General features: G+C 34.1%; 1 protein-coding gene across 4 annotated transcripts in view; it reads right to left on the reverse strand.

Annotated features, from left to right (window-relative positions):
• Positions 1-1916: 1916 nt before the first annotated feature.
• Positions 1917-24288, reverse strand: part of UACA (uveal autoantigen with coiled-coil domains and ankyrin repeats) — a 99653-nt gene continuing 77281 nt past the window's right edge. For all 4 annotated transcript variants that reach the window (XM_045530881.1, XM_045530905.1, XM_045530887.1 and 1 more), the window contains exons 10-19: positions 23971-24039; positions 22777-22884; positions 18909-18941; positions 18285-18383; positions 14762-14798; positions 13842-13894; positions 9283-12021; positions 7400-7552; positions 5188-5253; positions 1917-2115 (exon numbers count right to left, since the gene is read on the reverse strand). In XM_045530881.1, the coding sequence (XP_045386837.1) occupies positions 2044-2115; positions 5188-5253; positions 7400-7552; positions 9283-12021; positions 13842-13894; positions 14762-14798; positions 18285-18383; positions 18909-18941; positions 22777-22884; positions 23971-24039 (3429 nt within the window). In that variant the 3' untranslated portion in view covers positions 1917-2043. The remainder of the gene's footprint in view (positions 2116-5187; positions 5254-7399; positions 7553-9282; positions 12022-13841; positions 13895-14761; positions 14799-18284; positions 18384-18908; positions 18942-22776; positions 22885-23970; positions 24040-24288) is intronic.

Below are 24288 nucleotides of genomic sequence, written 5' to 3' on the forward strand. Positions count from 1 at the left end.
TAAGAAAAAACCTACATAGCAGAAGAGTAAAGCTTCCAACAAAGGACGGGACATTCTCTCAGAGAGCACTCATTGCATCTTAGACAACATTGGTCTTCTTTCCTCTCACCCATAGATTCAGGTATCACAGTCTTTCTCAACGCAGAATGGCAGAGACCGGCATCATCCATTATCTAAGTTCCACTTGTTCACTAACTAAAAAGCTTTAGTCTTCAGTGTTGCAAACGCAGCTTCTGCCCTTGATATCAAAAGGTGAGAGAATGAGACAAGGGATTCATTTAAGGAAGTTATTTGATATTTGACTCTGGATAGCTAACTGAAAATGGATATCATCTTCTGTGCTTTGGACCCCATCATTTCCTACTCCAAATTCCCCAAAGATAGTAAATAAACTAGTTTAACTTGCAAATCTCTTATAAGAACGTTCAAAACAATATTCTGGAGAAAACATTTTATTGATGGTGAAGACAAAATAAAATACACATAAGGCTCTCTTCCCACCCCTAATATGGAAAGTGGAACACTGAATGTAAATGTTCAGTTTAGAACTTTGCTCCGCTGTGGAGCTTCAATAGGCAACCTAAAACTCATGAAATGGAACTCAGGCTGAAGGACAACATTAAATATAATACAGAAACCAGATATCGTTTATGTAAACTGTATATATCTACCTAAAGAACTAAAAATAAATCCAATTCTGACTTTTCACTGTTGTTTCCACACTGAAAAAATATAATGGCTTATTCTTTGGTATGAGAAGCTATATTATGGTCCTTTTACCCTATTATACAAAAATGGGATAAAAAATCTGATTCAGGATGTTCAAATTTTGTTGCTAAGGCACATTTTGCAATTTAAGAAAACTCAATTGAAATGATTCATTTGTTCAGTTATTTGATAATGGTCAAATTAGTAATTTTCAGTCTGAATGGTAAAAAAAAAAGGCAATAAAAATAACAAGATATATAAACTTCCCTCAATGAGATATAGTTAATAAAAAGTTGGTTACATCAGAGTATTTATTATAAACACGCTCAATTTTATTATTTCTTGCTACCTATATTTTTACAGTTTACTGTATTATTGCACTTTTGTCTAAAACCTCAAAAATCTTATCTAAAATCAATTCTCTAATGTTAATTTTGTAGGAAAATTACATTTCACATTATTAATCTCATTAGTACAACCTTCCTATAAATAAGTATGAAACATTTGGAGGATGCATATATAATGAGTGCTTGGTTACTATAGTAGCAAATGTCAAAATAATTGCTAAAAAAAGTCTAAAGTTTTTGACATTTTGAAAAATCTAATGTATCATTTATCATTGTTCTCTAAATACTGTGGCAAGAAAAGTCACCACAAGTAAAAATTAAGATACTGTTGTAGAGACTATGAGGCAATTGTATTATAAATTCCTGATATATTCCACCCCTGCCTGTTCTTAATTTAAATGTAATTTAGCACTACAACCCATTTATGAAATTTATTTTAAAAGGCATAAAAGTTATAAGTATAAGAAGAAAAAAATCTGTACCTCCAAAACAAGTCAAAGACACTCAGTAAGTTACCTCAGTAAAGAGATAACTTGGCCAGCAAAGTTACAATGCATTCCTTGCAACTACACTAGGTCTCAAGGTTCTGAGGATCTGAAAGGTCTTCTGATCTGCTTAAAATCGGCCACCAACCAAATTAATTTCTCTGAAAGAAATCTTTAAACAATTATTTCAGCCTAACCCTTCTTAGTATGGACCCATTCAGATGGTTCATGTTTTATTAGGGACTCAAGTGTAAAAATACATAGTCAATCCAAGGCAAAGTGTTATGTTGTTTGTAAAATTAACACATATAGAATATAAAATTTGAACTGATATTGAAAAAGTCAGTAACATATTAATCTAATTAAAAAAACCTACTGAAGGAACAAAACATGTTTTATTTTAATTATACTAGCATAGTAAGGCCCACAAAGACTGTGGAGTTGTGCACAGAAAGCTCAGCACCAGCAGGATAAAGCAGACAGCGGCCGGTCAGTGCTAACTGCTAGCACACAAGCCCCTGCCGCATCTGTATGATTTGGAGTAAGGCCTCCTGAACATCTTCATCCATGTGACCCTTGAGAAAAAGAAGAGAAGAAATATTTTGTGTTATCTTTGTTTGCACAAGAATTCTAAAGACAAAGACTTCGTAATAGAGCATAACTAGTTGTGAGTCACCAAATGCTAAAAATCTCTTGTCATTGAGATGATACTTAAAGAAATTATTGGAAAAGGGAGTGGAGCTCTATCATGAAAAGAACTCAGTAAGTACTGCACAGTAGTTGCTTTTAACATCTATTACCAGAAAACAAAAGGATAAACTTCTCTCCTCTTTTTTAATAACAACCTCAGATGACAGGAGCAGCGTAAGTCATAAGTGAGCAAAGTAAACTAAAAGGAAATTTTTTGTTGTTGCTGCTGAGGTTCTTTTTTTTTAATGAGAAAAGTGCTTGATTAAAAATCCCCATGGCCAGGTGCGGTGGCTCACGCCTGTAATCCTAATACTCTGGGAGGCCTAGGCAGGAGGATAGCTTCAGCTCAGGAGTTCGAGACCAGCCTGAGCAAGAGCAAGACCCAGTGTCTCTACTAAAAATAGAAAAAATTAGCCAGGCATGGTGGCACATGCCTGCAGTCCCAGCTACTCGGGAGGCGGAGGCAGGAGGATCACTTGAGCCCAGGAGTTCGAGGTGAGCTAGGCTGATGCCACGGCACTCTAGCCCAGACAACAGGGCAAGACTCTGTCTCAAAAAAAAAAAAAAAAAAAAAAAACCCCATATTTATATTTTTAACCTAAATATGATCATACAATATATATTATTTTGCAACTTGCCTTGTTTACATAGTGTCACAGAAATCTTTCCCTAGAGATACCTAATTATTTAAGTTATTATATAATATTCCACCGTACAAATGTATTAAATTTCTTTATCCATTCCTCTGATGAACATTTAAGGTATTTCCAATCTTTATGGGCAGATTTCTAAAGAAGACATTGCTGGGTCAAAAAGCAGACTCAATTTTTAATTTTGCAAAGTACCGGAAATTTCCCTCTACAGAAAATATAGCAATTTACACTCCCACCAACAGGCCATAAATGCCCATTTTCCACACACTCTGGCTAACACTACAGACTGTCATCTTGTTTAATGTTGTCAGTTCCATAGGTGAAAAAATGGTACTTTCCTGTTCATTTGCATCTCCCCCATTACTGATGAATTTGAGCGTCTTTTTTACATGCATGTTAGTCATTTATATTTAAAAAGAAATACGTTAAACTTAAAATGGTGGCAAGAACTGATTAAATGCAAGTCAGTATGGTGGGCTTACAACACCCTCCTACCACACTTTTTTTTTTTCTGGAGTACTTGAACAGGTTTTAGCACAACACTTCCTATTAATATAAAAAGTTCTGCATCCAAAATCTGTTTCTATAACAGCAGGATGTTTAAATTTCAAACATTAGCCATAGTTGACTAAACTGAATTTCTTAGTTAACTTTATGATGCCAGAAGGCAAGACTATTTCATTTCAGATGCCAATTGCTTTTGTTATGTTTCATTAGGACTCAGTAGAAAATAATTTCATATTTCAGAAGCATATATTACAGATAGTAGAAAGGCTTGTTAGTTTGCTGTATCTTTCAGTAAGAGCAAGGTCTTCTTCCCTTTGCTAATGCTAGGGAGTTCCTTACTCTCTCCAATATAGATTTTCTGTGCTTTTCTACTATTTTCCCACCTAAATTTCTTATTCCAGTGTCCCTCAGTAGTCTTCTCTAATAGTTTCAATAAACTTTCAAATCCTAGTTTCTCTCTCTCTACTCAAAAGACAGTAGCTAAAGATATCTTCTTTTATCACACCATTCATTCTTTTTCATTGGTTTCCCCTCCATCTCCTATAGAGAAGGCAAGCCTATTCATTTTAAAAATTTGATGTCATAAAGTATCTTTCTTTTTATTATTTTATCTAGTTCTCTTTTTAAAAATGATCTTTCTTTGAAGCTTTCTCTCAATACCCATTTTTCCTTCCTTCCTTCATATTTTTTGTTTGTTTTTACAATGTGGCCTAATACACTTCAAATCCAAATAATTCCCATTATATCTCTCCTGTTAGTCTAACATTTTTCTCTTTTAGTATATCTTCCTGAAATATCTAGTCTGAGAATTTTGGAGATGCTGCACATAGGGTTTCTACAGGGCATTAAGTATAGTGTCCTTCACATGTTAAGCATTTCTTAGTATGATTTAAAAAAAAAAAACAGCTTTCTCAGTATACCTCTAAAGAAGGGAATTCATAATCTTATGCTTCACTGAGTTTAAGGCTCAGTAAATAAATATGATCAATTATCTCTTCACAGATCAATTTTTCTTTTTATTTTTGAGACAGAGTCTCACTCTGTTGCCCAGGCTAGAGTGCCATGGCATCAGCCTAGCTCACAGCAACCTCAAACTCCTGGGCTCAAGGGATCCTCCTGCCTCAGCCTCCCGAGTAGCTAGGACTACAGGCATGTGCCACCATGCCCGGCTAATTTTTCTATGTATATTTTTAGCTGTCCATATGATTTCTTTCTATTTTTAGTAGAGACAGGGTCTCACTCTTGCTCAGGCTGGTCTTGAACTCCTGAGCTCAAACAATCCGCCTCCCTTGGCCTCTCAGAGTGCTAGGATTACAGGCATGAGCCTCTGCGCCCCGCCCAATTTTTCTTTATTACAATTCTATGCACACCCTGCTTGTTATTTTCATACTTTTCTAGTATTCTTTACAGTTCAAAGAGATACTCCTGAGCTACCAAGAAACATGAAATTCTTTCCACTCTCCTCTTTTAGCTGACACTTACGTGTAGATGTCAAGGCATCACCTCCAGCTAGCAACACCGTTAACATGTGCTGTCACCACATTACCAAACTGTCTATAAATTCAGTGACAAGCAGATGGAGACAGCACTAAATTTAAGATGCTGTGTTACCATATAGCTTTGTAAATTTTTCTGGAAGATACACAAAACCATGATTAAAAGAAATAATTCTTTTTAAATAAGCATATAGGGTACAGCTACTTTAAACATCCATTTCTTTCACATAAATTTACTTGAAAATAAAAAAATTATTTTCTCTAAAATAATATTCTTTCCAAAGGAGAAATAGTTCTTTACCTGTGCAGCACTAAGAAGGTGTGTCCGATAAATTGAGATTACTTCTTGGTGCTGTCTGTCAGCATCCTAGAAATATAGAAAGATAGATTAGAATGTCAATATTCACCCTTCCAAACACATGGAGGCTTGTGCCAATGTTGGCCTCCTCCCAGATGCTACAAAAGAGTAGTATTATTATTAAAATCCTCCCATTACTTCTTATAACAAACTACCTTGGTGCTACCAGTTGCAGAATTCCATCACATTAGTATAAAGCTTTTCTAATGAATGTGTGAGATATTCATAGTGAAGGCAATGCCACTCACCCTAAGTGACATGAAATGGTTGCCTTAGTTCACATCTAATGCCATGACCTCACGCAGACACTCATCAACTTATGCTCTGGATTCCTGCACAGGCTCCCCATCTTACTCCCCATCTTCACACTTGTTCCCTATCATGTTTCTGAGACGGAGGCAGCTCTTCCCTCACATTATTTTGGCTCAAAAACCTTGGGCGACATTTCTTTACATATAAGAGAGAATCCAGACTCATCAGCTTGGTTCTCAACAATTTCCACATTTGGCTTCAATTAGCTCCCCAATACAGTTGGCCCCCTTATCAGTTTCATTATTGGCAGTTTTGCTTACTCTGTGTCAGTTACAACAAGATATTCGGAGATAGAGAAAGAGAGGGAGGGAGGGGGAGAGAGATATCACATTCACAAAACTTTTATTATAGTATATTGTTATGTGTTTTATTTTATTATTAGTTATCGTTATTAATCTCTTACTGTGCCTGATTTATAAGTTAAACTTTACCACAGGTATGTAAAGTATAAGAAAAAACATATTAATAGTATATATAAGGTTCAACACTATCTGCAATTTCAGGCATCCACTGGGGGTCTTGGAACGTATCCCCAGTGGATAAAGGGGGACTACTATATAGGCAGGCATTTTCCTGCCCCTCAGCCATGCCACTTGCATTCTACCTCCATGCCTTTTCTAAGACTATTATGTTTACATAGAAGATCTATTTTCCTTGCACCTACCAAAACTCCATTTATTTTACAAGTTCAGGCCAGGTACTCCATTCTTTGAAACTAGCTCCCACCACACCAGTAACCTTTCCTTCCTGAGAACCCATATCACTTAGAATCTGGTACTACATTCTCAATTCTATATTTGACATCTGTCTCCTGGTTATTTTACTTTTCATGGATCTGTATTTTGCCTCTCTTATGACCCAGAACTCCTTGGGGACAGGAACAGTAAACTCTCTTTATCCCTGACAGGGCTTAGCATGGGGTCATGAAATAATAAACAGATATTTCTAATTATTGAAGGGATACCATATCCTTTTGGTAAGCTCCAAATCAGCAATTTGCCATCATTAAGATTAATGGCTAAACAGTGTTAAAAAATAAAAACTTCAAAAAAAAACTTTCTTTTCAAAAATAACTCATAAGCAATTCCTACAAAATAGGATATTAGCAACAATTTACATTTGACTGGCCCATGTTTTACTTAGCATTTCAATGTATATTAGCTCATTCAATTAAAAATATAAACAAGTAAGAAATCAGTTCTTATTATCGTATTTTATGAATGAGGATGCCAAGGTTTAAATGGTACGTTCCATGCTACTTGCTTGTCAGTGGCAGGGCTTAGACCAGAGTTCCAACTTAAGCTTTTAAATACAGATGCTTTCTTTTAATAAAGGAGAGATGGAAATCCAGATGCCTTCTTTTAATATATAAGGATATAAGGAATAAAACCATAGGAATGTCTATCTTTGGTCATAAGAATAAAAGATTATTAAAAACCTCCTTTAGTTTAGTGGACCAATATTTTTAGAGAGTACATTGCAGTGAGGAAGATGCTGGATTTGGAGTCAGCCAGTCCCAGGTCCATATCCCAGCTGTATGACCCCAGGCATCAAGTACTTCAATCTTTGTTTCCTTAAGAATAAATGGAGCGATGAATAAAATCTGCTTTGCAGGATTGTGATGAAGATATAGTATGTAAAATGTTTAACGTAGTGCCTGGCATATAGCTGGCACCAAATAAATGATGCTATTATACCACAAGTATAGGTAACTTTTGGCAAAAACAAATTATAGTCTTGGATCTGAACACAGCTATAAGTCAATTTAATTTCTAAATAAGCTTTACGAACTAACGTGAGTCAGCTCATACTAGCGTAGAGTCCTGTACATCTGGTTACTCACAGCCAGCTGCTGCTGCAGGGACTTCACTTGGTGCTGCAGAGTGTCAATCAGTTGGCTCTGCCTCTTGGTGGGGTTCCCACTTGTGTAGGTGAGTTGGGAAAGGCCATTGAGTGCTTGTTTTAGTCTTTCTACATCATTAAGCAGTTCAGTTATCTTTTTAAACAAAGGGAAAAAGTTGTGGGAGAAACATATTATTCACTTATTCATTTATAATGAACATCTTTTGCACAATCATTCCTTTGTTAAGACACAAAATTTATACATCAAAAAATTGAGGTATGAATATTGCCAAGATTATCAACAGTATATACAATATATAATTTAATTCCTTTAAATTCCTCTCAGCAAATTCTTTATAAAAGCAATACCAAATTAAGAATAAATATTACATATTTCGAAAGATTTGAGCATGACCTTAGTCTTTCTACATTTAGATTATACATAATTATCTATAAAGATATATAAACTATCTTCCAGGTAATGTTTGGAACATAAGAAGGGAGGGTGGGATTCCCGTCAACAAAGTGTGAAAAGAAAAAGTAGGTGTCTCGTCTAAGTCTAGAATTAACGGGCGTGCCTTGTTCCCTTTTCAAGAGTTTAATTATTTAAGATTACTTTGTTGTATAGAGGGGAAAACGATAGGGAAGCTGTTTAGAGTAGTGGAAAAAGCACAGGCTTTAAAGTCGACAGGTCTGGCTTGTATGAGCTTGGCTAATTTCCTTTACTTTTCTGAGCATTTGTTTCCATACTGGTGAAAGGCAGAAAATCTTTCAGAGTTAAAAAAATCAAATGCAATTACAAATATATGCCTGGTACATAGTACATGCTCAATAAATGACAAGCATAAGTAGATATTAATAATTAGCTATTATAATTACATAGTACTATATTCATAACCACCTTCCAAACAAGTTTAAAGCATTTAAATTCTGGGTCATAAAAGAAGACATGCCAGAGGTTTGTACTTGTACCTCTCCACTGAGGTGTCTGTCTGCTTTTACTCATCACTGCATCCCCAGCACATAGCATGTAGAAGGCATTTAATAATTACTCGTTGAATGGATAAAATAGCAGTCATGGCTCATCTCCATAGTACAAACTTTATGCAACTACCAGTTGCAAAAATATTGTTGAGTATCTATTCTATAAATTGTACCATGAGAATGAAAGATAAGAAGAAAAGATAAGTTTTAAAAACTGACTGGGAAGATCAACCACATAATTCTAACATGGTAATACAAATGTTTCAAATGCAAAGTTGAAACAAAACATGCATTTTGAAAGAGGAACTGTTTACTGTAGGCTAGATTGGACAATGAAGATTTTTAGGATGGAAGATATAATGTTAAAGAATGTACAGGATGCAACTCAGGAGAGAGGAGGGGAAGGACATTCTGGGTGAGGGGACTAGTCTGTAGAAAGATATGGGGGACAGAACATACAATGAATTGGGGGGCTCAGTTTGCTGGCATAGGTGAATTCCAAGATCAAGTTTGGGATGCTCCCCAGAATCCTCGGTTTCTTGCAGCCCAGAAAACATAGCTTTTTTTCATCCTCTCCATTCCTAGCCTCCAGATGCTAAAACCCCCTTGAATTTTGACTGTTCATCTATGAGGGAAGTGAACCATGAGTCACCCCATCTTTCCTCAATTAAAGGAACAGAAGGAAAAATGCTTTTGATTTTTGTTTGTGCTACTTTTTTCAATTCAGAAATTTTTTCATACCAGTAGTCAAACCAAAAGGGAGCATTTAATGGTCACTTTGTTAATACTTTTGTAAACTTCCACGGGATACTATGGTAAAGAGTTCTATTCTCCTTCTACTCTGTTAGTTCTGCTCTGGGGTTTCCAACCTATAGCCATGCAGACTACTTTGTGTCCTACCTTATTATCCTTCGCTTCAATTTGTTTAGCAGATTCTTGTATTCTTCTTTGTAACTCTGTGATTGTTGTTAAGGACTTATCACATCGTTCCTTCTGATCCTTGATTTCTTGCTCAATGCTGAAATGTAGTAAGTCCTTCTCATCTTTTGCAGATAGTTCCTTCTTTTTGGCATGTAAAACTTCCTCACATACTTCCTCGTACTTTCTATTCAGATTGGCCAATTTTTCATTTAAGTTGGAAATCTGTGCCTCCAAGTCACTTTTCGTTGCTTTATATTTAGACAAATCAACTACCTCTCTAGTCTCCAATTTTTTTAATGCTTGTTTGGTATTCTGAACCTCAGACTGAAGTTTGGAGACTTCTTCAGTTTTGTTTTGGCTTTCTTCTTCCTTTTCTCTCAAGCTAGCTTTTATGATTCCAACTTCTTTCTCAAATGCTTCCTTAATCTGCAAATGCTCTGCCAGGGGCACAGAAGAATTCTTTTGATTCTCCAACAAGTGACGCAGTTTGGTCACTGTCTGCTGCTCTTTCTCATAACACCTTTGCATATTCTTTAGTTCTTCCTTTAGATTCTCAATTGTGCCATTGAGAGATTTTTTCAGGGCCTCAACCTGTTCCGTTGGAACATGCTGTTTTTCCAAAAGATTTTGCACTGCAAGTATCTCAGAAGTTTGTTTGGCATTTTCTTCTACTAGCTTCTCTTTCTCGTTCTTCACTTCTGTGTATTTCTGTGACAGATCCTTTAACTGTTTGGTTAGCTCTTCTGTTTTTCTGCTTAGTGCTCTTTCCATTTCATGAGAATTCTCAATGAGAACACTCTTATCCTTTAAATCTTTCTGAAGAGTAAAAATCTCCTTCTTTAACTTGTCATTCTCTTGCTTGTTTTTCCTGGCCTCTTCTTCCCTGGCACTGTACTTTTGTGTCTGCTCTGATAACTGTTCTTTTAGTTCCTTCTCTGTTGCTTTAAATTTTCTCTCACACTCTTCAAAGCTGATAATTGGTGCATATTTTAGCTTAATGCATTCTTGTATTGTGTCGAGTTCCTTCTTCTGGGCTTCGATTTCAGCATGCAGTGTCACAATCTCTTCTTGGCCCTGTCTGTATTTAGCCAGCACTTCAGCATTATCATCCTGTACCTTCTTCATGCTCCTACTTAGAGCACTCATCTTTTCCTCATGCTCTTCTAGGCTGATGTACTCAGCTTTTATTTGGTTTTGAGTGTTTTCCAGGTTTCTTTTCAATATTTCATTCTCATCTTTTATTTTTATAAATTCTTTATTTATATCTTCACATTTTTTCTTCACATCTAATAATTCTCTGTTAGTTTTATCTATGGTGTTATTCAAGGCTATTTTAATCTCTTCATGGGTTTTAACTGGCACGTACTGATTACTCATAGTCTTTTTCAAGTTAGCGCTTTCAGATGTGAGTGCATGTATTTTCTCTTGGTCTTCACCACATTTTTTCTTAAGTTCAGACACTTGTTTTTTAAGTTCAATAATATTGGATTTCAGAGCCGTTATCTCTTTTTCATGTTTCTCAGGAGGAACAAACACGGCTTCCAGGCGACTAACGTTCTTACTTAAACTGTCATTTTCCTTCAGCAGTTTCTCTATTTCCATGGTCTTTTCTGTATATTTCCGTGTTACATCTAAAAGCTTTTTGTTCAGATCATCAAGAATGACATCATGTGACTTTTTCATTTCTTCACTTACTTTTAAAGGAACATACTGATTTTTCATTTCAATTGTTAAGTTGTGTACTTGCTGGTTGAGGAGCTTATTATCCAGATACACCTTTTCAATTTCCTTTTGTAATGTCTGATTTTTCAGTGTTAACTCGGTGATCTTCTTCCCAAGTTCTCCTGATTTTTGCTCCAGTCTGTGCTTGAGCTGTTCGTGTTCCTCCGGTTTGACATGCTGAGCAAGCTTGGCCTTAACATTCTCAAGTTCTCTCTTTAACTGTCTCATTTCACTAAGTGACTTTTCATACTCTCTTTCCATTTCTACTAATTTTTTTGCTTTCTCATTCAGTTCGTTCGATAATAAGCTCTTCATGTTTTCGAATTTTTCTGTTGGAATGGAAAGGGCCAACTTTGCTAACAATTCTTTTAACTGGCTTTCCATCTCTGTGACCTTTCTTCCTTTCTTCTCTCGCTCCATTTCACACATACTAAATTCCTTCTGCAATCGCTTATTTTCCTCTATCAGCTTGCCTTCATCCCTCTTAAACTCTTCTACTACCATCTCATTTTGTTTGATTTGGTTTCTTAGTTTTCCCACTTCTGCTGAAGCACCTTCATATTTTGCTTTCATGTCTTTCAACTGATCCTTTAGTTCCTCTGTCAGTCTGTGATTCCCTGTAGTTGCTTCACTGGTTAGATGTTCTTTAAGGGCAAGAAAATGGGTCTGCATTTGTTTCACTTTACCTTCTGACTCAAACATCCTCTTCTGCACATCTTTTAATGCATCTTCTAATTGCTTTATCTGTTCATCTGAATCCTCCTTGACCCTTTCACACTCTAACGCTAAAGCTTTGCACTCCGCCACCTTGTGAGCCAGTTCATTTTGGAGCTTAAGTCGGTCTTGTTTTGCTGAATCACAGAAAGTTCGCATTGCTTCTAACTCCTTCTTTAAAATTTCATTTTCAGAATATGAGGTTTGACTGCTTAAAGATAGCTCCAGTGGTCTTAACATAGATCTGCTTTGCATATGGGCTGGCATACCTGTGGGGGTACACTAAAAAGGAAAAAAAAAAAAAAAAGACACCAATCACAAATGCCTATAAAAGACAACAACTTTACTTAAAAGACATTAACTATATTTACTTGCCAAACTTATAGAAAGTTCCCACATCATCAGGAGTCAAAGGGTTTTCAGACTACATAGTACGATGGAAAAAAAACACAGTACTGATTTTTGTGGAAAGAAGAACAGTTTTGGGTATGATTTCCTTAATACATTCAGAACATTTTGAGGGTTCTGTTCACTTAATTCTATTTCTGGCAGAACAAAGAAGGAAAATAGCTGTGTCCATTGGGTGCTATTTTCTCTTTCTTTCCCCATTGATAACACCTTACCCCACACATGAATATCAACTTTATCAAAACATATTTATTATTTCTATATTTTATGGCACATAATATGCTTAGAAGTTGAAATTCTGAAGAAAGCTATAAGACTCTTGAAAAAAAAACAAGTATTGCAATTTTAAATATGCAAATAATTTCACAGAATTATAGATTATTTAACTTCTACTAAGATATATGATTTCTGAGTATGTTCACTATTAATTCCAATATAATATTCTTTAAATTACAAGAATATCATCAAAATAAACCTAGTTAGTATGAAAGTTGTCAAGAGAATGTTAGTCAATTCACAAAAAAAACTAGTTTTCTCCTCTCAAATAGGAAGATAAAGTAGAATTTAGCAGATGATCTTAGTATAAAATTCAATTGGTATTGTATTCCTTCTATTAAGTGCTGATAAGAAAAGAAGTATCATTAATCTTCTCGGTGAAATAGTTTACAAATATCAGAACATACAATCATGAAAGGCTAATGTTTTCATTTTTCCCATACAGCCTAACACAATAAGGGCTCTTTACAAGTACTAATTCATTGATAAAAGCTGTGTGCTATGAGTACATCCCATTATTTTAATAAGCAGATTTTACTTGTATTCAGTTAAATCTGAACTGCTTTGCCCTGGATCAAGAGGAAAAAAATTGACAAAATAGAATAATTTCCCAGCCTCAGTCTGCTTCTAAATTATCTTTCAACTTACCAATTACGTAGACTAAGACTACTGTAATTTACCAAGAAATTACTTATACACCTTCACAACTTCTGTGCTTGTATTGTAATCAAATATTTATCTAAACTTTTTAAATACTGGTCAGTTGATAACTATTTTCTCAACTTAGAATCTTAAGAATTTTCCATCGTAGGCATCATCTAAGCTAACTCACTCTGGCTACACATGAAGGGATATAAGAAAAGCCTTCAGAAGCCCAAATATTAATCCATTCTGCATTCCATAGAAGGTGCTAGAAATGCAAACCTTGTATCTACTAAAAAGTAAACATGAGAAGCAGATAAACAGGTAAGAAAATCAGACAATACTCTACCTCTAGAAGATTTATTTTGAGGCAAATTGTCAAAACATAGAATACATATTTAGTTACAAGGGAAAATACATTTCAAAGCCAAGAGAAATTACTTTTGAATTATTCATATCTATCTGCTACTTTATATGGGCAAATAAGAACAGTTAACTGATTACTATTAATGAATGGAGGCTCACTATCAAAGACAATGAAATTGTAATTCAAATCTCTTATTATAGCCACTATCATCAAAAACTCTCTAGAGGGCACCAGAAACAGCAATATCTGCTTTTATTAAATTCAAGAAAGCAAGACCAACTTTTCCTTGATAATGAAACACTTACTCAATGTATATATACTTAATAAATATACAATGCTGTTTTCTTCTTTATATAAAGGCACAAATATTTTCTTTAAATATTTTTTAAAATTAAGAAAACAGTATTACCTGTGAGTCTGTCATATACATTTGACCTTGTTTAAGAAGCATATCTTCTTTTCCTAAATAAGTCCAAATAAATGACATCTTAACTTAAATATCCATACCAGAGTAGGCTAAGTATTAATTTGATGTTATTTCCTCTCCTTTATTATTCAAACAAAAGAGAAGCAGGAGGTACAACATAAAATTATTTTTGTTCTAAAATACCCATATTTTTCCTTATTATTTCTTTAAACATAAGGGAAGTACCTACAACCTACTGAAAAATAGATTCTAAGTTGTTTTTTAGAAATATGTAAGACTGTTAAACTAAATAGGCTAAATGATTATTATAAAATATATATCTTATAATCCATCAAAACAAAAATGCTATTCTTTTAAATTCATAGGATTTATGAAATATCATTATTATGCTAGAGGACAGGTTAGTATTCAATAGGAAATAAAAATAGGTTTTCTAAAGAAATTGTTTAAAGTTGTAGAAAAAAGAAGACTTTATAGTCTAAAATAATTAATAAATAACTGTTTATAGAACTTACAATTTTAAAATGCTTACCTGCATTGAGACTGATTTCTCCAATTTAGAAAACTATGTTTATATTTCTTTCCATAAAAAGCAAGCCAAGTATCACAAGACAAATGTCTACTAATCAACAAGGCAAATTTGGTAATTCCTACAATATACAAATTAAAAATAGAGGTGGCTAAAGAAAATCAGAGACTCGGTGATTATCAGATTTTATGTTAGAGGGTACAGTAGTCATCTTAATCACTTCCTAGTTCCATCTTTTGAGGTATAACACACGAGTATAGTTGGATGAAATTTAGCAGTAGGATTATCATGTACGGTTAGACAAATAAGAATAAACATTCTTCTTTGCTTGAACTAGGTGAACTGTAATGATAATCTATACTTTTATACTTACGGTTACTGAAATGACTTCCTGATCCTAAATGATCACTCTGAAATGAGAAGCATAAATTAAAACATTTTAGGTGAATGCTGCTTCGTTTTGTTAAATTTTGTATCTATTTTAGCTCTAAATGATCCAGTCATTAAAACCACATTTTTGACATTCCTTGTTTCTCCTGAGTATTATTCTACCAGAACCCACAAAAAGACACAGTGCTAGCAACAATTAGAGAGATCAGTTGGGAATAAACTAAGCATTTTAATAAAAGCAGCCAAGTGTTCCAAGGAAAAACTTTATTGCTCAAAAGAAAAAAAGTGAGCCCCAAGTGAACTGAAACAACTTTCAGTACCTACTGTTAGCTGCTGCTTTACCACAAAAGCAAGTGCCAGATTTGCATCAAAAACGCATTTTACTTTACCACTGTTGGGAGCTGACTATGAAATATTAGCATAAACCCCTTCTTTCAGAATTTATAAAATTCTGATTACATTTGAAGGCAAAAGGAGACAGAGCAGGAAATGAAACTGAGGCAAAGATCTACACACAGTAATAAATCCATCAGTGCATCAGTTAGGAAAGCAGAATACAGAAACTTCAGATACTCTGAATCACTATATACTTGGATTGCTCCTTTTCCCAAGTAAGCCAAATACAAAGAATCTAATATATGAATTAAAATACTAAACTTCAATAGGAAAGACATGCAGATGTAGTTCATATTCGTGTACTTGATTGTACTAACAGCTACATATCAAATTCTGAATTAGGTGACCACAATAAAAACAGTCCACAATTCCAAGACTAAATTAATGCCACCTCCATTAATCCTTAGTGCTCCCAAGGGTATGGAAAAATATCTGTAAGCTTAGTTAAGCTATTTGTTCTATGCAATATTTAATATTAAAGTTTGCAGTAACTACTAAATGGGCTTTTATATGTATGGGGGGAGCTATGCACATAAGGAGCTCAAAAAGCTTAATTTGGTTTTATTACCTTTCCATTATTACTCAAATGAAAACAAATGCACAAGTTATAACATAAAACTATCTGTATTTCCCATTTTTTTCTACACATAAGGGAAATACCTACCTATTAAGCATTACACATAACTCACAACACAGTAATTCTATTGGCAGTTTATGAAGTTTTTTAAGCATGTGAGATAATACAGTAGTGGATATTCAATGTTTGTATATGATGAATTCTCAGTTTTTAATGGCTGCTTTTATAATTACTAGGTCACATATAAAGTGGGACCCATAATTTTCTGTTTGGAAGTAAAAAATCATTTCTAATATAAAAACTCATCACAATGAATATGTACTGACTGAGGAAAATGGCCCCATTATATTGAATGAGAAAAGTTACAAAACAGGATGTACAATATGATCCTACCTGTTGAATGAGTATTTAACACATAAATTATGTGCAAAGGTCTGAAAAGATATTGGTCAGGTGCTAACAGTGTTAAGAGTACAGGTGTCTTTATTTTAACTAAATTTTTAGAAAAAATTTATAATTTCTCTAAAATAAATATGTATTGTTTTGTACTAAGAGAAATGTTCCTTATCTATAGTTTATTATCACCTTATTGACAGTTATAGACTTGACAATTTAGACAACTAGAGTTTGTCTGAAGCTACAGAAAAACATCTTATTCTTAAGACATGCAAGGAGTATGCCTCTTAGAAGAAAAGAAATACATACATAAACAGTACACAAATTATAGGTGCCCAACTTTGACGAACACGTCAAAGTTCTGGCTCTGCCACTTACTATTTGTGAAAACCCTCACGAGTAAATCTCTCTGTGCCTCAGTCTCTTCACTTATAAAGTAGAGATAATGATAAAATCTACCACATAGGGTTGATGTGTTTATTAATACATGTACAGTGCACAAAGCAGTTTTGGCACATGGTCAATTGCTAAAAAAATGTTAGCTATTACTATTTTCACAATTAACCTACAAGAGATTTCAAATGTGAAAAAGATACAACCCAGTATAGCTAGGTAATTCTTTGGGTTATAAAATGATGTTTCTGAATAATCTTTAGAATTTAGTCATATAAATATACAAATACTTTTGTTCGATTTTTAAAAATTTATCAAGGTATAACTTATGCAGTAAAGTACACAAATATTAAGTGTACAGCACAATGAATTTTTGTATATGTATACCTTGTCTAATCACAACCCAGATCAAAATAGAGAACATTTCCAGCATCCCAGAAGTTTCTTCATGCCTCAACGTAGTCAGTAACCCTTCACCAAAGATTAGTTTTATCTGCTTTTGAACTTCATAAAAACAGAACTGTGCAGTATATACTTTGTGTCTCATTTCTTTCATCCAACATTATATCTATGAGATTCATCCATGTTTTATATTCTTTTTCATAGTGCACACATAATTTTTTATTTAGAAAGAAAAAAATTATTTTTGCTATGGTCTGAATATCTTTCCAAATGTCTTGAAATTAATTCCCATTGTGGTAATATTAAGAGATAGGGCCTTTTGGGAAGTGAGTTAGTCACAAGGGCTCCACTAAGGCCATGTGAGGACAGAGTGCTCATCATTTTTGCCAAGTGAGGATGCCGCAAGAAGACCCTCACCATGAATGCCAGAGCCTTGATCTTGGACTTCCCAGCCCTCATAACTATGAGAAATAACTTTTTCTTCTTTACCAATTACCCAGTTTCAGGTATTTTGTTATAGCAGCACAAATGGACTATGGCACTTTTTTATTTTTTAGTGTACTTTGGCGCCATATTCCCCAATAAGGATAAAAGATTCATACTGAATCAGCCACAATTTTCAGTGACGCCCAGTGATGATCCTTTCTGAGATAATCCTGGACATATCGCTATTCATTTACATAACACTTTTTTATTATTACCATCATAATCATTGCAAATTTACAGGTAAAAATATGAAGTTCTGAAAAGGTTAGGATGACAACAAAGAGAAAGTGGAACAAACCTAAATGTCAACTACATGCTAGTCAATTTGAATGATCTCATTTAACCTTTACTCTGTGGAAAAAGAAACAATCACTCAAATTTTTCCAGAGGCAACAAGCTCAGAGACTTTAAGTAAGCAGCCCAGCCAGGCACAGTGGCTTGTGCCTATAATCCCAACTACTCAGGAGGCTGAAGCAGGAAGATCACTTGAGGCCAAGAGTTCAAGACTAGCCTCAGCAACATAGAGAGACCCAGTCTCTAAAAAAATGAAAAAAATTAGTTTAGCATAGTGGCATGTGCTTACAGTCTCAGCTACTCAGGAGGCTGAGGCAGGAAGAATGCTTTAGCCCTGGAGTTCAAGGCTCCACTGAGCTATGATCATGCCACTGCACTTCAGCCTGGGTGACACAGTGAGATCCTTTTTCAAAAATAATAATAATAAATTTTTTTAAATAAAAATAAATAAGCACCACAAGGTCATACTTTAAATAGATTTATAATTCAAGTTCAAGTCTGATGCCAAGTCCCTTACCACTACCCATTATGAATTATAGAAAATAATTTAAGCTTTCTATACCTCAAAATATTTATATCTGTTTTTCAGAGCCTCAATGGTTCTTAAACTTTCTTCATGTTGCTTTTCTTTAGCTGCCAAAAGGGACTTCAGCTTTTCTCTCTGAAATGGAAAGGAATAAATACAGAATAAAATTACCCTGTGCTTAAAATTGGGTTAAAAATGTGTTTTAGAAAACGTGAATTGGAATTACTTTGAGGACTAGAGTTAGTGAATTCTTCAATCTGGTGGATTTTAACTACTAGTAGGGTTGATAATTTCTACAAATATACCAATAAAACATATAACATATCCAAACAATATAATGAAAAATTTAAATTTCTGTTTGTTTTAAATTTTAATGTTTTCATTTTCTATATAATATGCAGAATTTTATATTTTTTCATGACAATTTTCATAGAAAGTAAGACTTTCAGAGGCAATAACAACAAAATGCCTACAATAACCCATGCCACTACATTCAAAACATACTTTTACAGTCACATACAGATTTTGTTTTTCCCTTTCAACAATAACCAGAAATGGAATCCTGGTCTCCATCTAATTCAAGACTTAAACCTTTACTACAATATCATCCTCAATTTACAAAACACTTTTACAGCTTTAAAATAAAATTTATCACCCTACCTCACTTTCCAGATCATCAGCAACCATTACTTCCTAAATTTAAAAAGAAGAAATGTATTTTAATTCTTGAAAGTTTATTTTAAAAGGCATAAGCTTGACAAATATATTTTTAAAAGACTGGCACATGTCTTTAAGATTAGGGTCAAGGATGTAAGAAGAAAATGTCTATGTATTTACCAACTTTGTTGTATGAGTTGTCATTCATTCTTCTCACTAACCAGGTTCAGAAGCACTTTGGATTCTTCTGAGAACACACAAGTCCTACTTGTTCTTTCTTCTTCTTTACATTTTTTGTCTACTCCTTCCTCTCCAATCCATGGCCCCAACTATAGATCAGTCCTTTATTATTAGCACACACCTAAATTATTGATACCTGTCTTCCTTTTTGGTATTAACTTTTTAATTGTGTAATATATCACATGTGAGTATACATAATGTCCTAGTTTAATAATTATTTAAGCATAATAAAATGAGCATCTATATATATCACTATCCCTGTATACTTAAAAGGAATATATACTCTGTATTTCTAAAAACAATACAGGGTTAAATACATATGTTAAATCAAAATTGTTAATTTTGTTGTTCAAAGCTGCTACATCATGAGCTGTCCTATGGAGAAGTCCTCATGGCAAGGACCTACAGCCTCTTGACAACCGTCACATCAGTCAATTTAAAAGCAGATCCCTTAGCCCTTCAGATAGTGCAGCCCCAACCAACAGCTTGACGGCAACCTTATGAGGGACCTTGACCTAGGACCATAATGCTAAGCCACTTCTAGATTCCTGGCCCTCAGAAAGTATATGAGATAATAAATATCTGCTGATTTAAGCCAAGTTTAAGGGCAACTTATTACACATCAGTAGATAACTAATACACCGCGCATGTCTGAAATCATTTTTTTTTCCATCCTCCATTTGAATGGCTGGCTATAGAATTCAAGTAGGAAATTTATTTTCTTCAAAATTCTGAAGTCCTTGCTCCATCATCTTCTCATTTCCAATGTTACAGTTGAGATATTCAAAGCGATTCGGATTTCTTATCCTTGAACATGTGACTTGAAAATTTTTGGGGGGAGGCATTTGTATGATTTTCTTTTTTCTCGGAAATCTAAAGTTCAACAATGATGATTGCTTTGGTGTGGATCTAGCTTTACTGACTGTGAGTCCTCTCAATCTGGAAATATGATGTCTTTCTGTTCTGGGAAATTTTCTTGAATTACTTTATTGACGATTTTCTCCTCCCCTCTGTTCTTTCTGGAATACCTATTATTCAGATGTTGGACCTCTTAGTCTGTTCTCCAATCTTCCTACCTTTTCTATTTGCCAAGTCTTTATCTTTTTCCTACACTTCCAGGTATTTTCTCAGCTTTATTTTTGATATCAGAATATTTCCTTTTTAAAATATACTGTTCTCACTTCAAAGATAAGATATTCTCTTGTTTAACTGAAGATAAATTAATACCAGGCAGTCTTTGTTTATTAAAATTTCCTTTCCTGGCACAATCCATTTCTTCCAATTTTCTCTTGTGTCTGTTTAGTATCTACCTTTCATGGTTGAAACTCTCCTCAGATGTCTAGCACCTTCGTTTCTGCTCAAGTTTAAGAGTGGAGCACTAAAGAACTGACTGGATGGTCTAAACCTGTGTGTGACTAAGGGCTTTATTGAAGATGATATGGTTGGGCCATATCACTAGCTAAGGAATCCCTCGTTTTCAGTGTTTTTAAGTTATTTACTTCTTGGGCTGGAAAGATTCCTTTGGGAAGATTCCCTACCTGGCTGCTGAAGGACTCACTGACAGTATTCTGGCTAAGGAGGGTGGGGGAGAAAAGGAGGGTCCCAGCACTCAGAATGCCAATAGTCACTTACTCTAGTTGTGTTTTGTATGGTACACCCACCCTCAGCTATACTCAGTGTCCCCAGTTTAGAGACTCTGCTTTATCTCTCCAGAGATTAAATCTCTAATCTTCTATTGAGAGTAAAACAATAAAGAGGGGCAGTTGCAGCTGAATGGAATGAGTGAGGGGATTTAGGAACCTGATCCTTAATTGGACTTTTAACCAATAATTCTGCTTTTACTCCCAAATCCAGAGGTACCTGGTACCACCAACTCCTAAGCCTTTTAGGAGTTCTGCATTATAAATCATTTCACTTTCCCCATTGATGGCCTCAGATCCCAATTTCTCAAGTGTATGAAGTTATTTATCATTCATTCGTCTGCTTTCCAGAGTCAGTATTTTCTTACTGTGGTATTGGCTCCTGCTCCTTGTCCTGAAGGATGCCTTTAAAATGTCCCTTTATTGTCCCTTTAGTAGGGATTGGGAATGTAAAAGAAAGTAAATGTACATGTTCAAACTGTAATCTTAACCTAGAAATTACCCTTTTTTTAACCACACCAAAGTTAGTATTTAATTTTTATGATGAACACTTAATTTTACCAACATATTTTATCAATTTTTGAGCTCATCCGTGTTTCTTATATTCCACATCTTTCGTCTGTGTTTACATTTCTTTATGCGTAAGTACATTCTTTAGCAGGTCTTTTCCCAAGGATCTATGGAGGCAAATTCTCTATGTCGTTGGAAATCTGGAAAGGTCTTCACTTTGCCCCCACTCTTGTTTGGGAATAAAATTCTAGGTTCAAGGCTCATTTTATTAGCATTTTGCAGATATTAATAGTCCCTCTTTTTCTCAATATAAATAATTTTCCTAATAGTCTGACCTCCATTTCTGACCACTTTTAAGATCCTCTCTTTAAATCTGACAGTATATAGTTCCACAATGTGGTATCTAGCTGTGTCCATATTTTTATTTATACAGCTTGGTACTCAGAATGCACTATCATCTGAAATCATCTATTTCCTCAATTCTTAGAAATTATCAACAATTATCTCTATTTTCTTTTAACTAGATTTGCAAATTTTTTATGTCTTTTTCTCTCTGTGCCACATCTGGATGAATACTTTATCCTATCTAACAATTCACTAACTTGCTCTTTAACCAATCCAGAGTTTAGCTGTCACAGTTTTAATCTCAGTGACTATTCTCAGGGCAACTAAATCAATGTAGAGGGAAGAGGGTATAGGAAAGGAAAGACTCAAAGATGATTCTAAGGTTAGTGTGGGTAACAAAGACAGTTGATATTGCTCTTAGAACAAAGAAAAACGTGATGACTGATTTGGGAATAAGATAATGAATTTGCTTTTGAAGATAACTGAATATATACAGTTTCAGGAAAATCTGAACTAGATAGCAAGATATTAAAGTGATAGAGAACCAAAAGGACACAGCTGTACCAACCACATATTTACTTCTTACTTTTGAAACATAAATATCACACAAGATTTCACCTGTGACAAGTCATGTGCATACTGTGTATTTAAAGAGTGATCTGATTACACTGGATTTTATATATATATTCTACTTGCCTCTAAAAATAATGATTTATAGATATTTCTTGCATTTCTCATTTTTTATACAACAGAGATTACAGATTATTGCTTCTGTCATTTTGCTCATGACAATATTCTCTGGAATGCTCTCTGATACCCTCTTGCTTCCTTCAAAATCCCACGGAAGTACAATCTCCTGCAGGAAGTGCCCCCTCACAGACAGTGGCCCACAACGACCTCATCTCACTTCCCTGAATGTCCCTCGTACTGTCCTTACCCGTTAGTTGGCTTATGCTACTTTATATTTAACATTAAAAGTTACACATAAAGGGCCTGGTCCCCACTAAGATATAACTCTCCTCAAGGGCAATGATCTAATTTTAACTGCTTTAGCACAATCATTAACAATTTGTTATTGATGATGATTACCAGTCGGAAAACTGTGTTGGACTTTTTTAATAATGCAGATTATTTACCTCATTCAGCTGTAACTGCAAACCATTGACTTTATCCAATAGTATTCTTTGTTCTTGCTGAATTTTTCTCAACCTCTCTTTCAAATCTTCATTTTCAATCTCTAGATCCTTAAATAATAAAGATAACATTTGTTAGACCAATCTTAAAAGAGCAATTCTTATAGAATAAATTTTTTAAAGTAGTTCACTACCATGTACAGATGCATACATATATAAAACACTTTAAGTACAAGGATACAATAATTTCAATGATACTCAAGTGATTTAAAATCTACAGATCAGAAATAACACAGAAAATTACTATTCTATCATATCTAATAAATGCAAGTATATACTACCAGAAGGCAAATCATGATTGCAATAAATAAAAAGTAAAAGCATCACCTAGAAACAGAAAATAGCAGAAGAATATGACATTTTAACTTTTGCTTAAGACATCCCAAGTTTATGAGGCTATTCTAATGCTTTTGTTAAACTAATCATCATTTCAGTGTTCTGATAAAACATTAAAGGCTCCAACTTAAGAATATAACTCACTTTCTTAACACTACATAGTAAACTAAGAAAACCCAAATAAAATGCTTTTGTTTTTATTATATTGAAAACAGCTGTTCAATTTATAATTTAAAGGTGCTTCACTCATAAAATATTTAATTATGGGTTCTTCCTCTAAAATAACCCACATAATAATTATTTTTTGAAAACTTTGATCAACATAAAAGGTAAAAAGCACCATGTGATTAGTTTAACAAAATTATTTTTCTTAATCGAAATAAAATCAAAATAAGAAAAAGTTCATATTTCATTTTGTTTACATTAAGACTATCACTTTTATCACTGTAATTAATTTTGCAAAATGAACATAAATGTGTGATTTATATAAGACTCATGTAAATCAGAGAGTTGTATAAAGTTGTTAAATTATTTGCTTTTTCTACTATACATTAAAAAATACTTCCTATACCATACTTCTAATGTAATATAATTTAATTATATAATACTGACCCAAACATTAGTAGCAAAAGCAGATTGTTCAGAAGGAATTAGGCAAGAAAACAGAAGCACAAACCGTTTTAATGCGTGTCCCTTCCTTTCTCCCACTCTCTTGATCCCCTCCCTCTCCCCCATCCCACTACAAAAAACACTGGAATTATTTTTAAAGGAAGACACCAAATACGTTTTTTTTCTTTTTACCTGAATGTTTTGATGCTCCCTCTGATTTGACTTCATGTTTACTTCATCTTGCATGTGTGTCAAATTTCGCTTTGGTAAAACATAAGAAAACACAGGTTAGCAAGTATGAAAATATAGAGAAGTATATTTTCCTCAATAGACCATATGCCCAGTGATTTTTAGTTTATCCAATATTAAATTTTGCTGCACAAACACAAGGTGGCAGTATTTCCACTTACAATCCCCAAATGGAAAGCATCTTTAAGGATACAGGTTCTAAATATATCAAATATAATTTTAAGATACTAAATGATAGAACTTAAAATACTTATGAAAGAT

This window comes from Lemur catta, chromosome 1 (genome assembly GCF_020740605.2).
Source record: "Lemur catta isolate mLemCat1 chromosome 1, mLemCat1.pri, whole genome shotgun sequence".
In the NCBI taxonomy this organism is placed as follows: Eukaryota; Metazoa; Chordata; class Mammalia; order Primates; family Lemuridae; genus Lemur; species Lemur catta.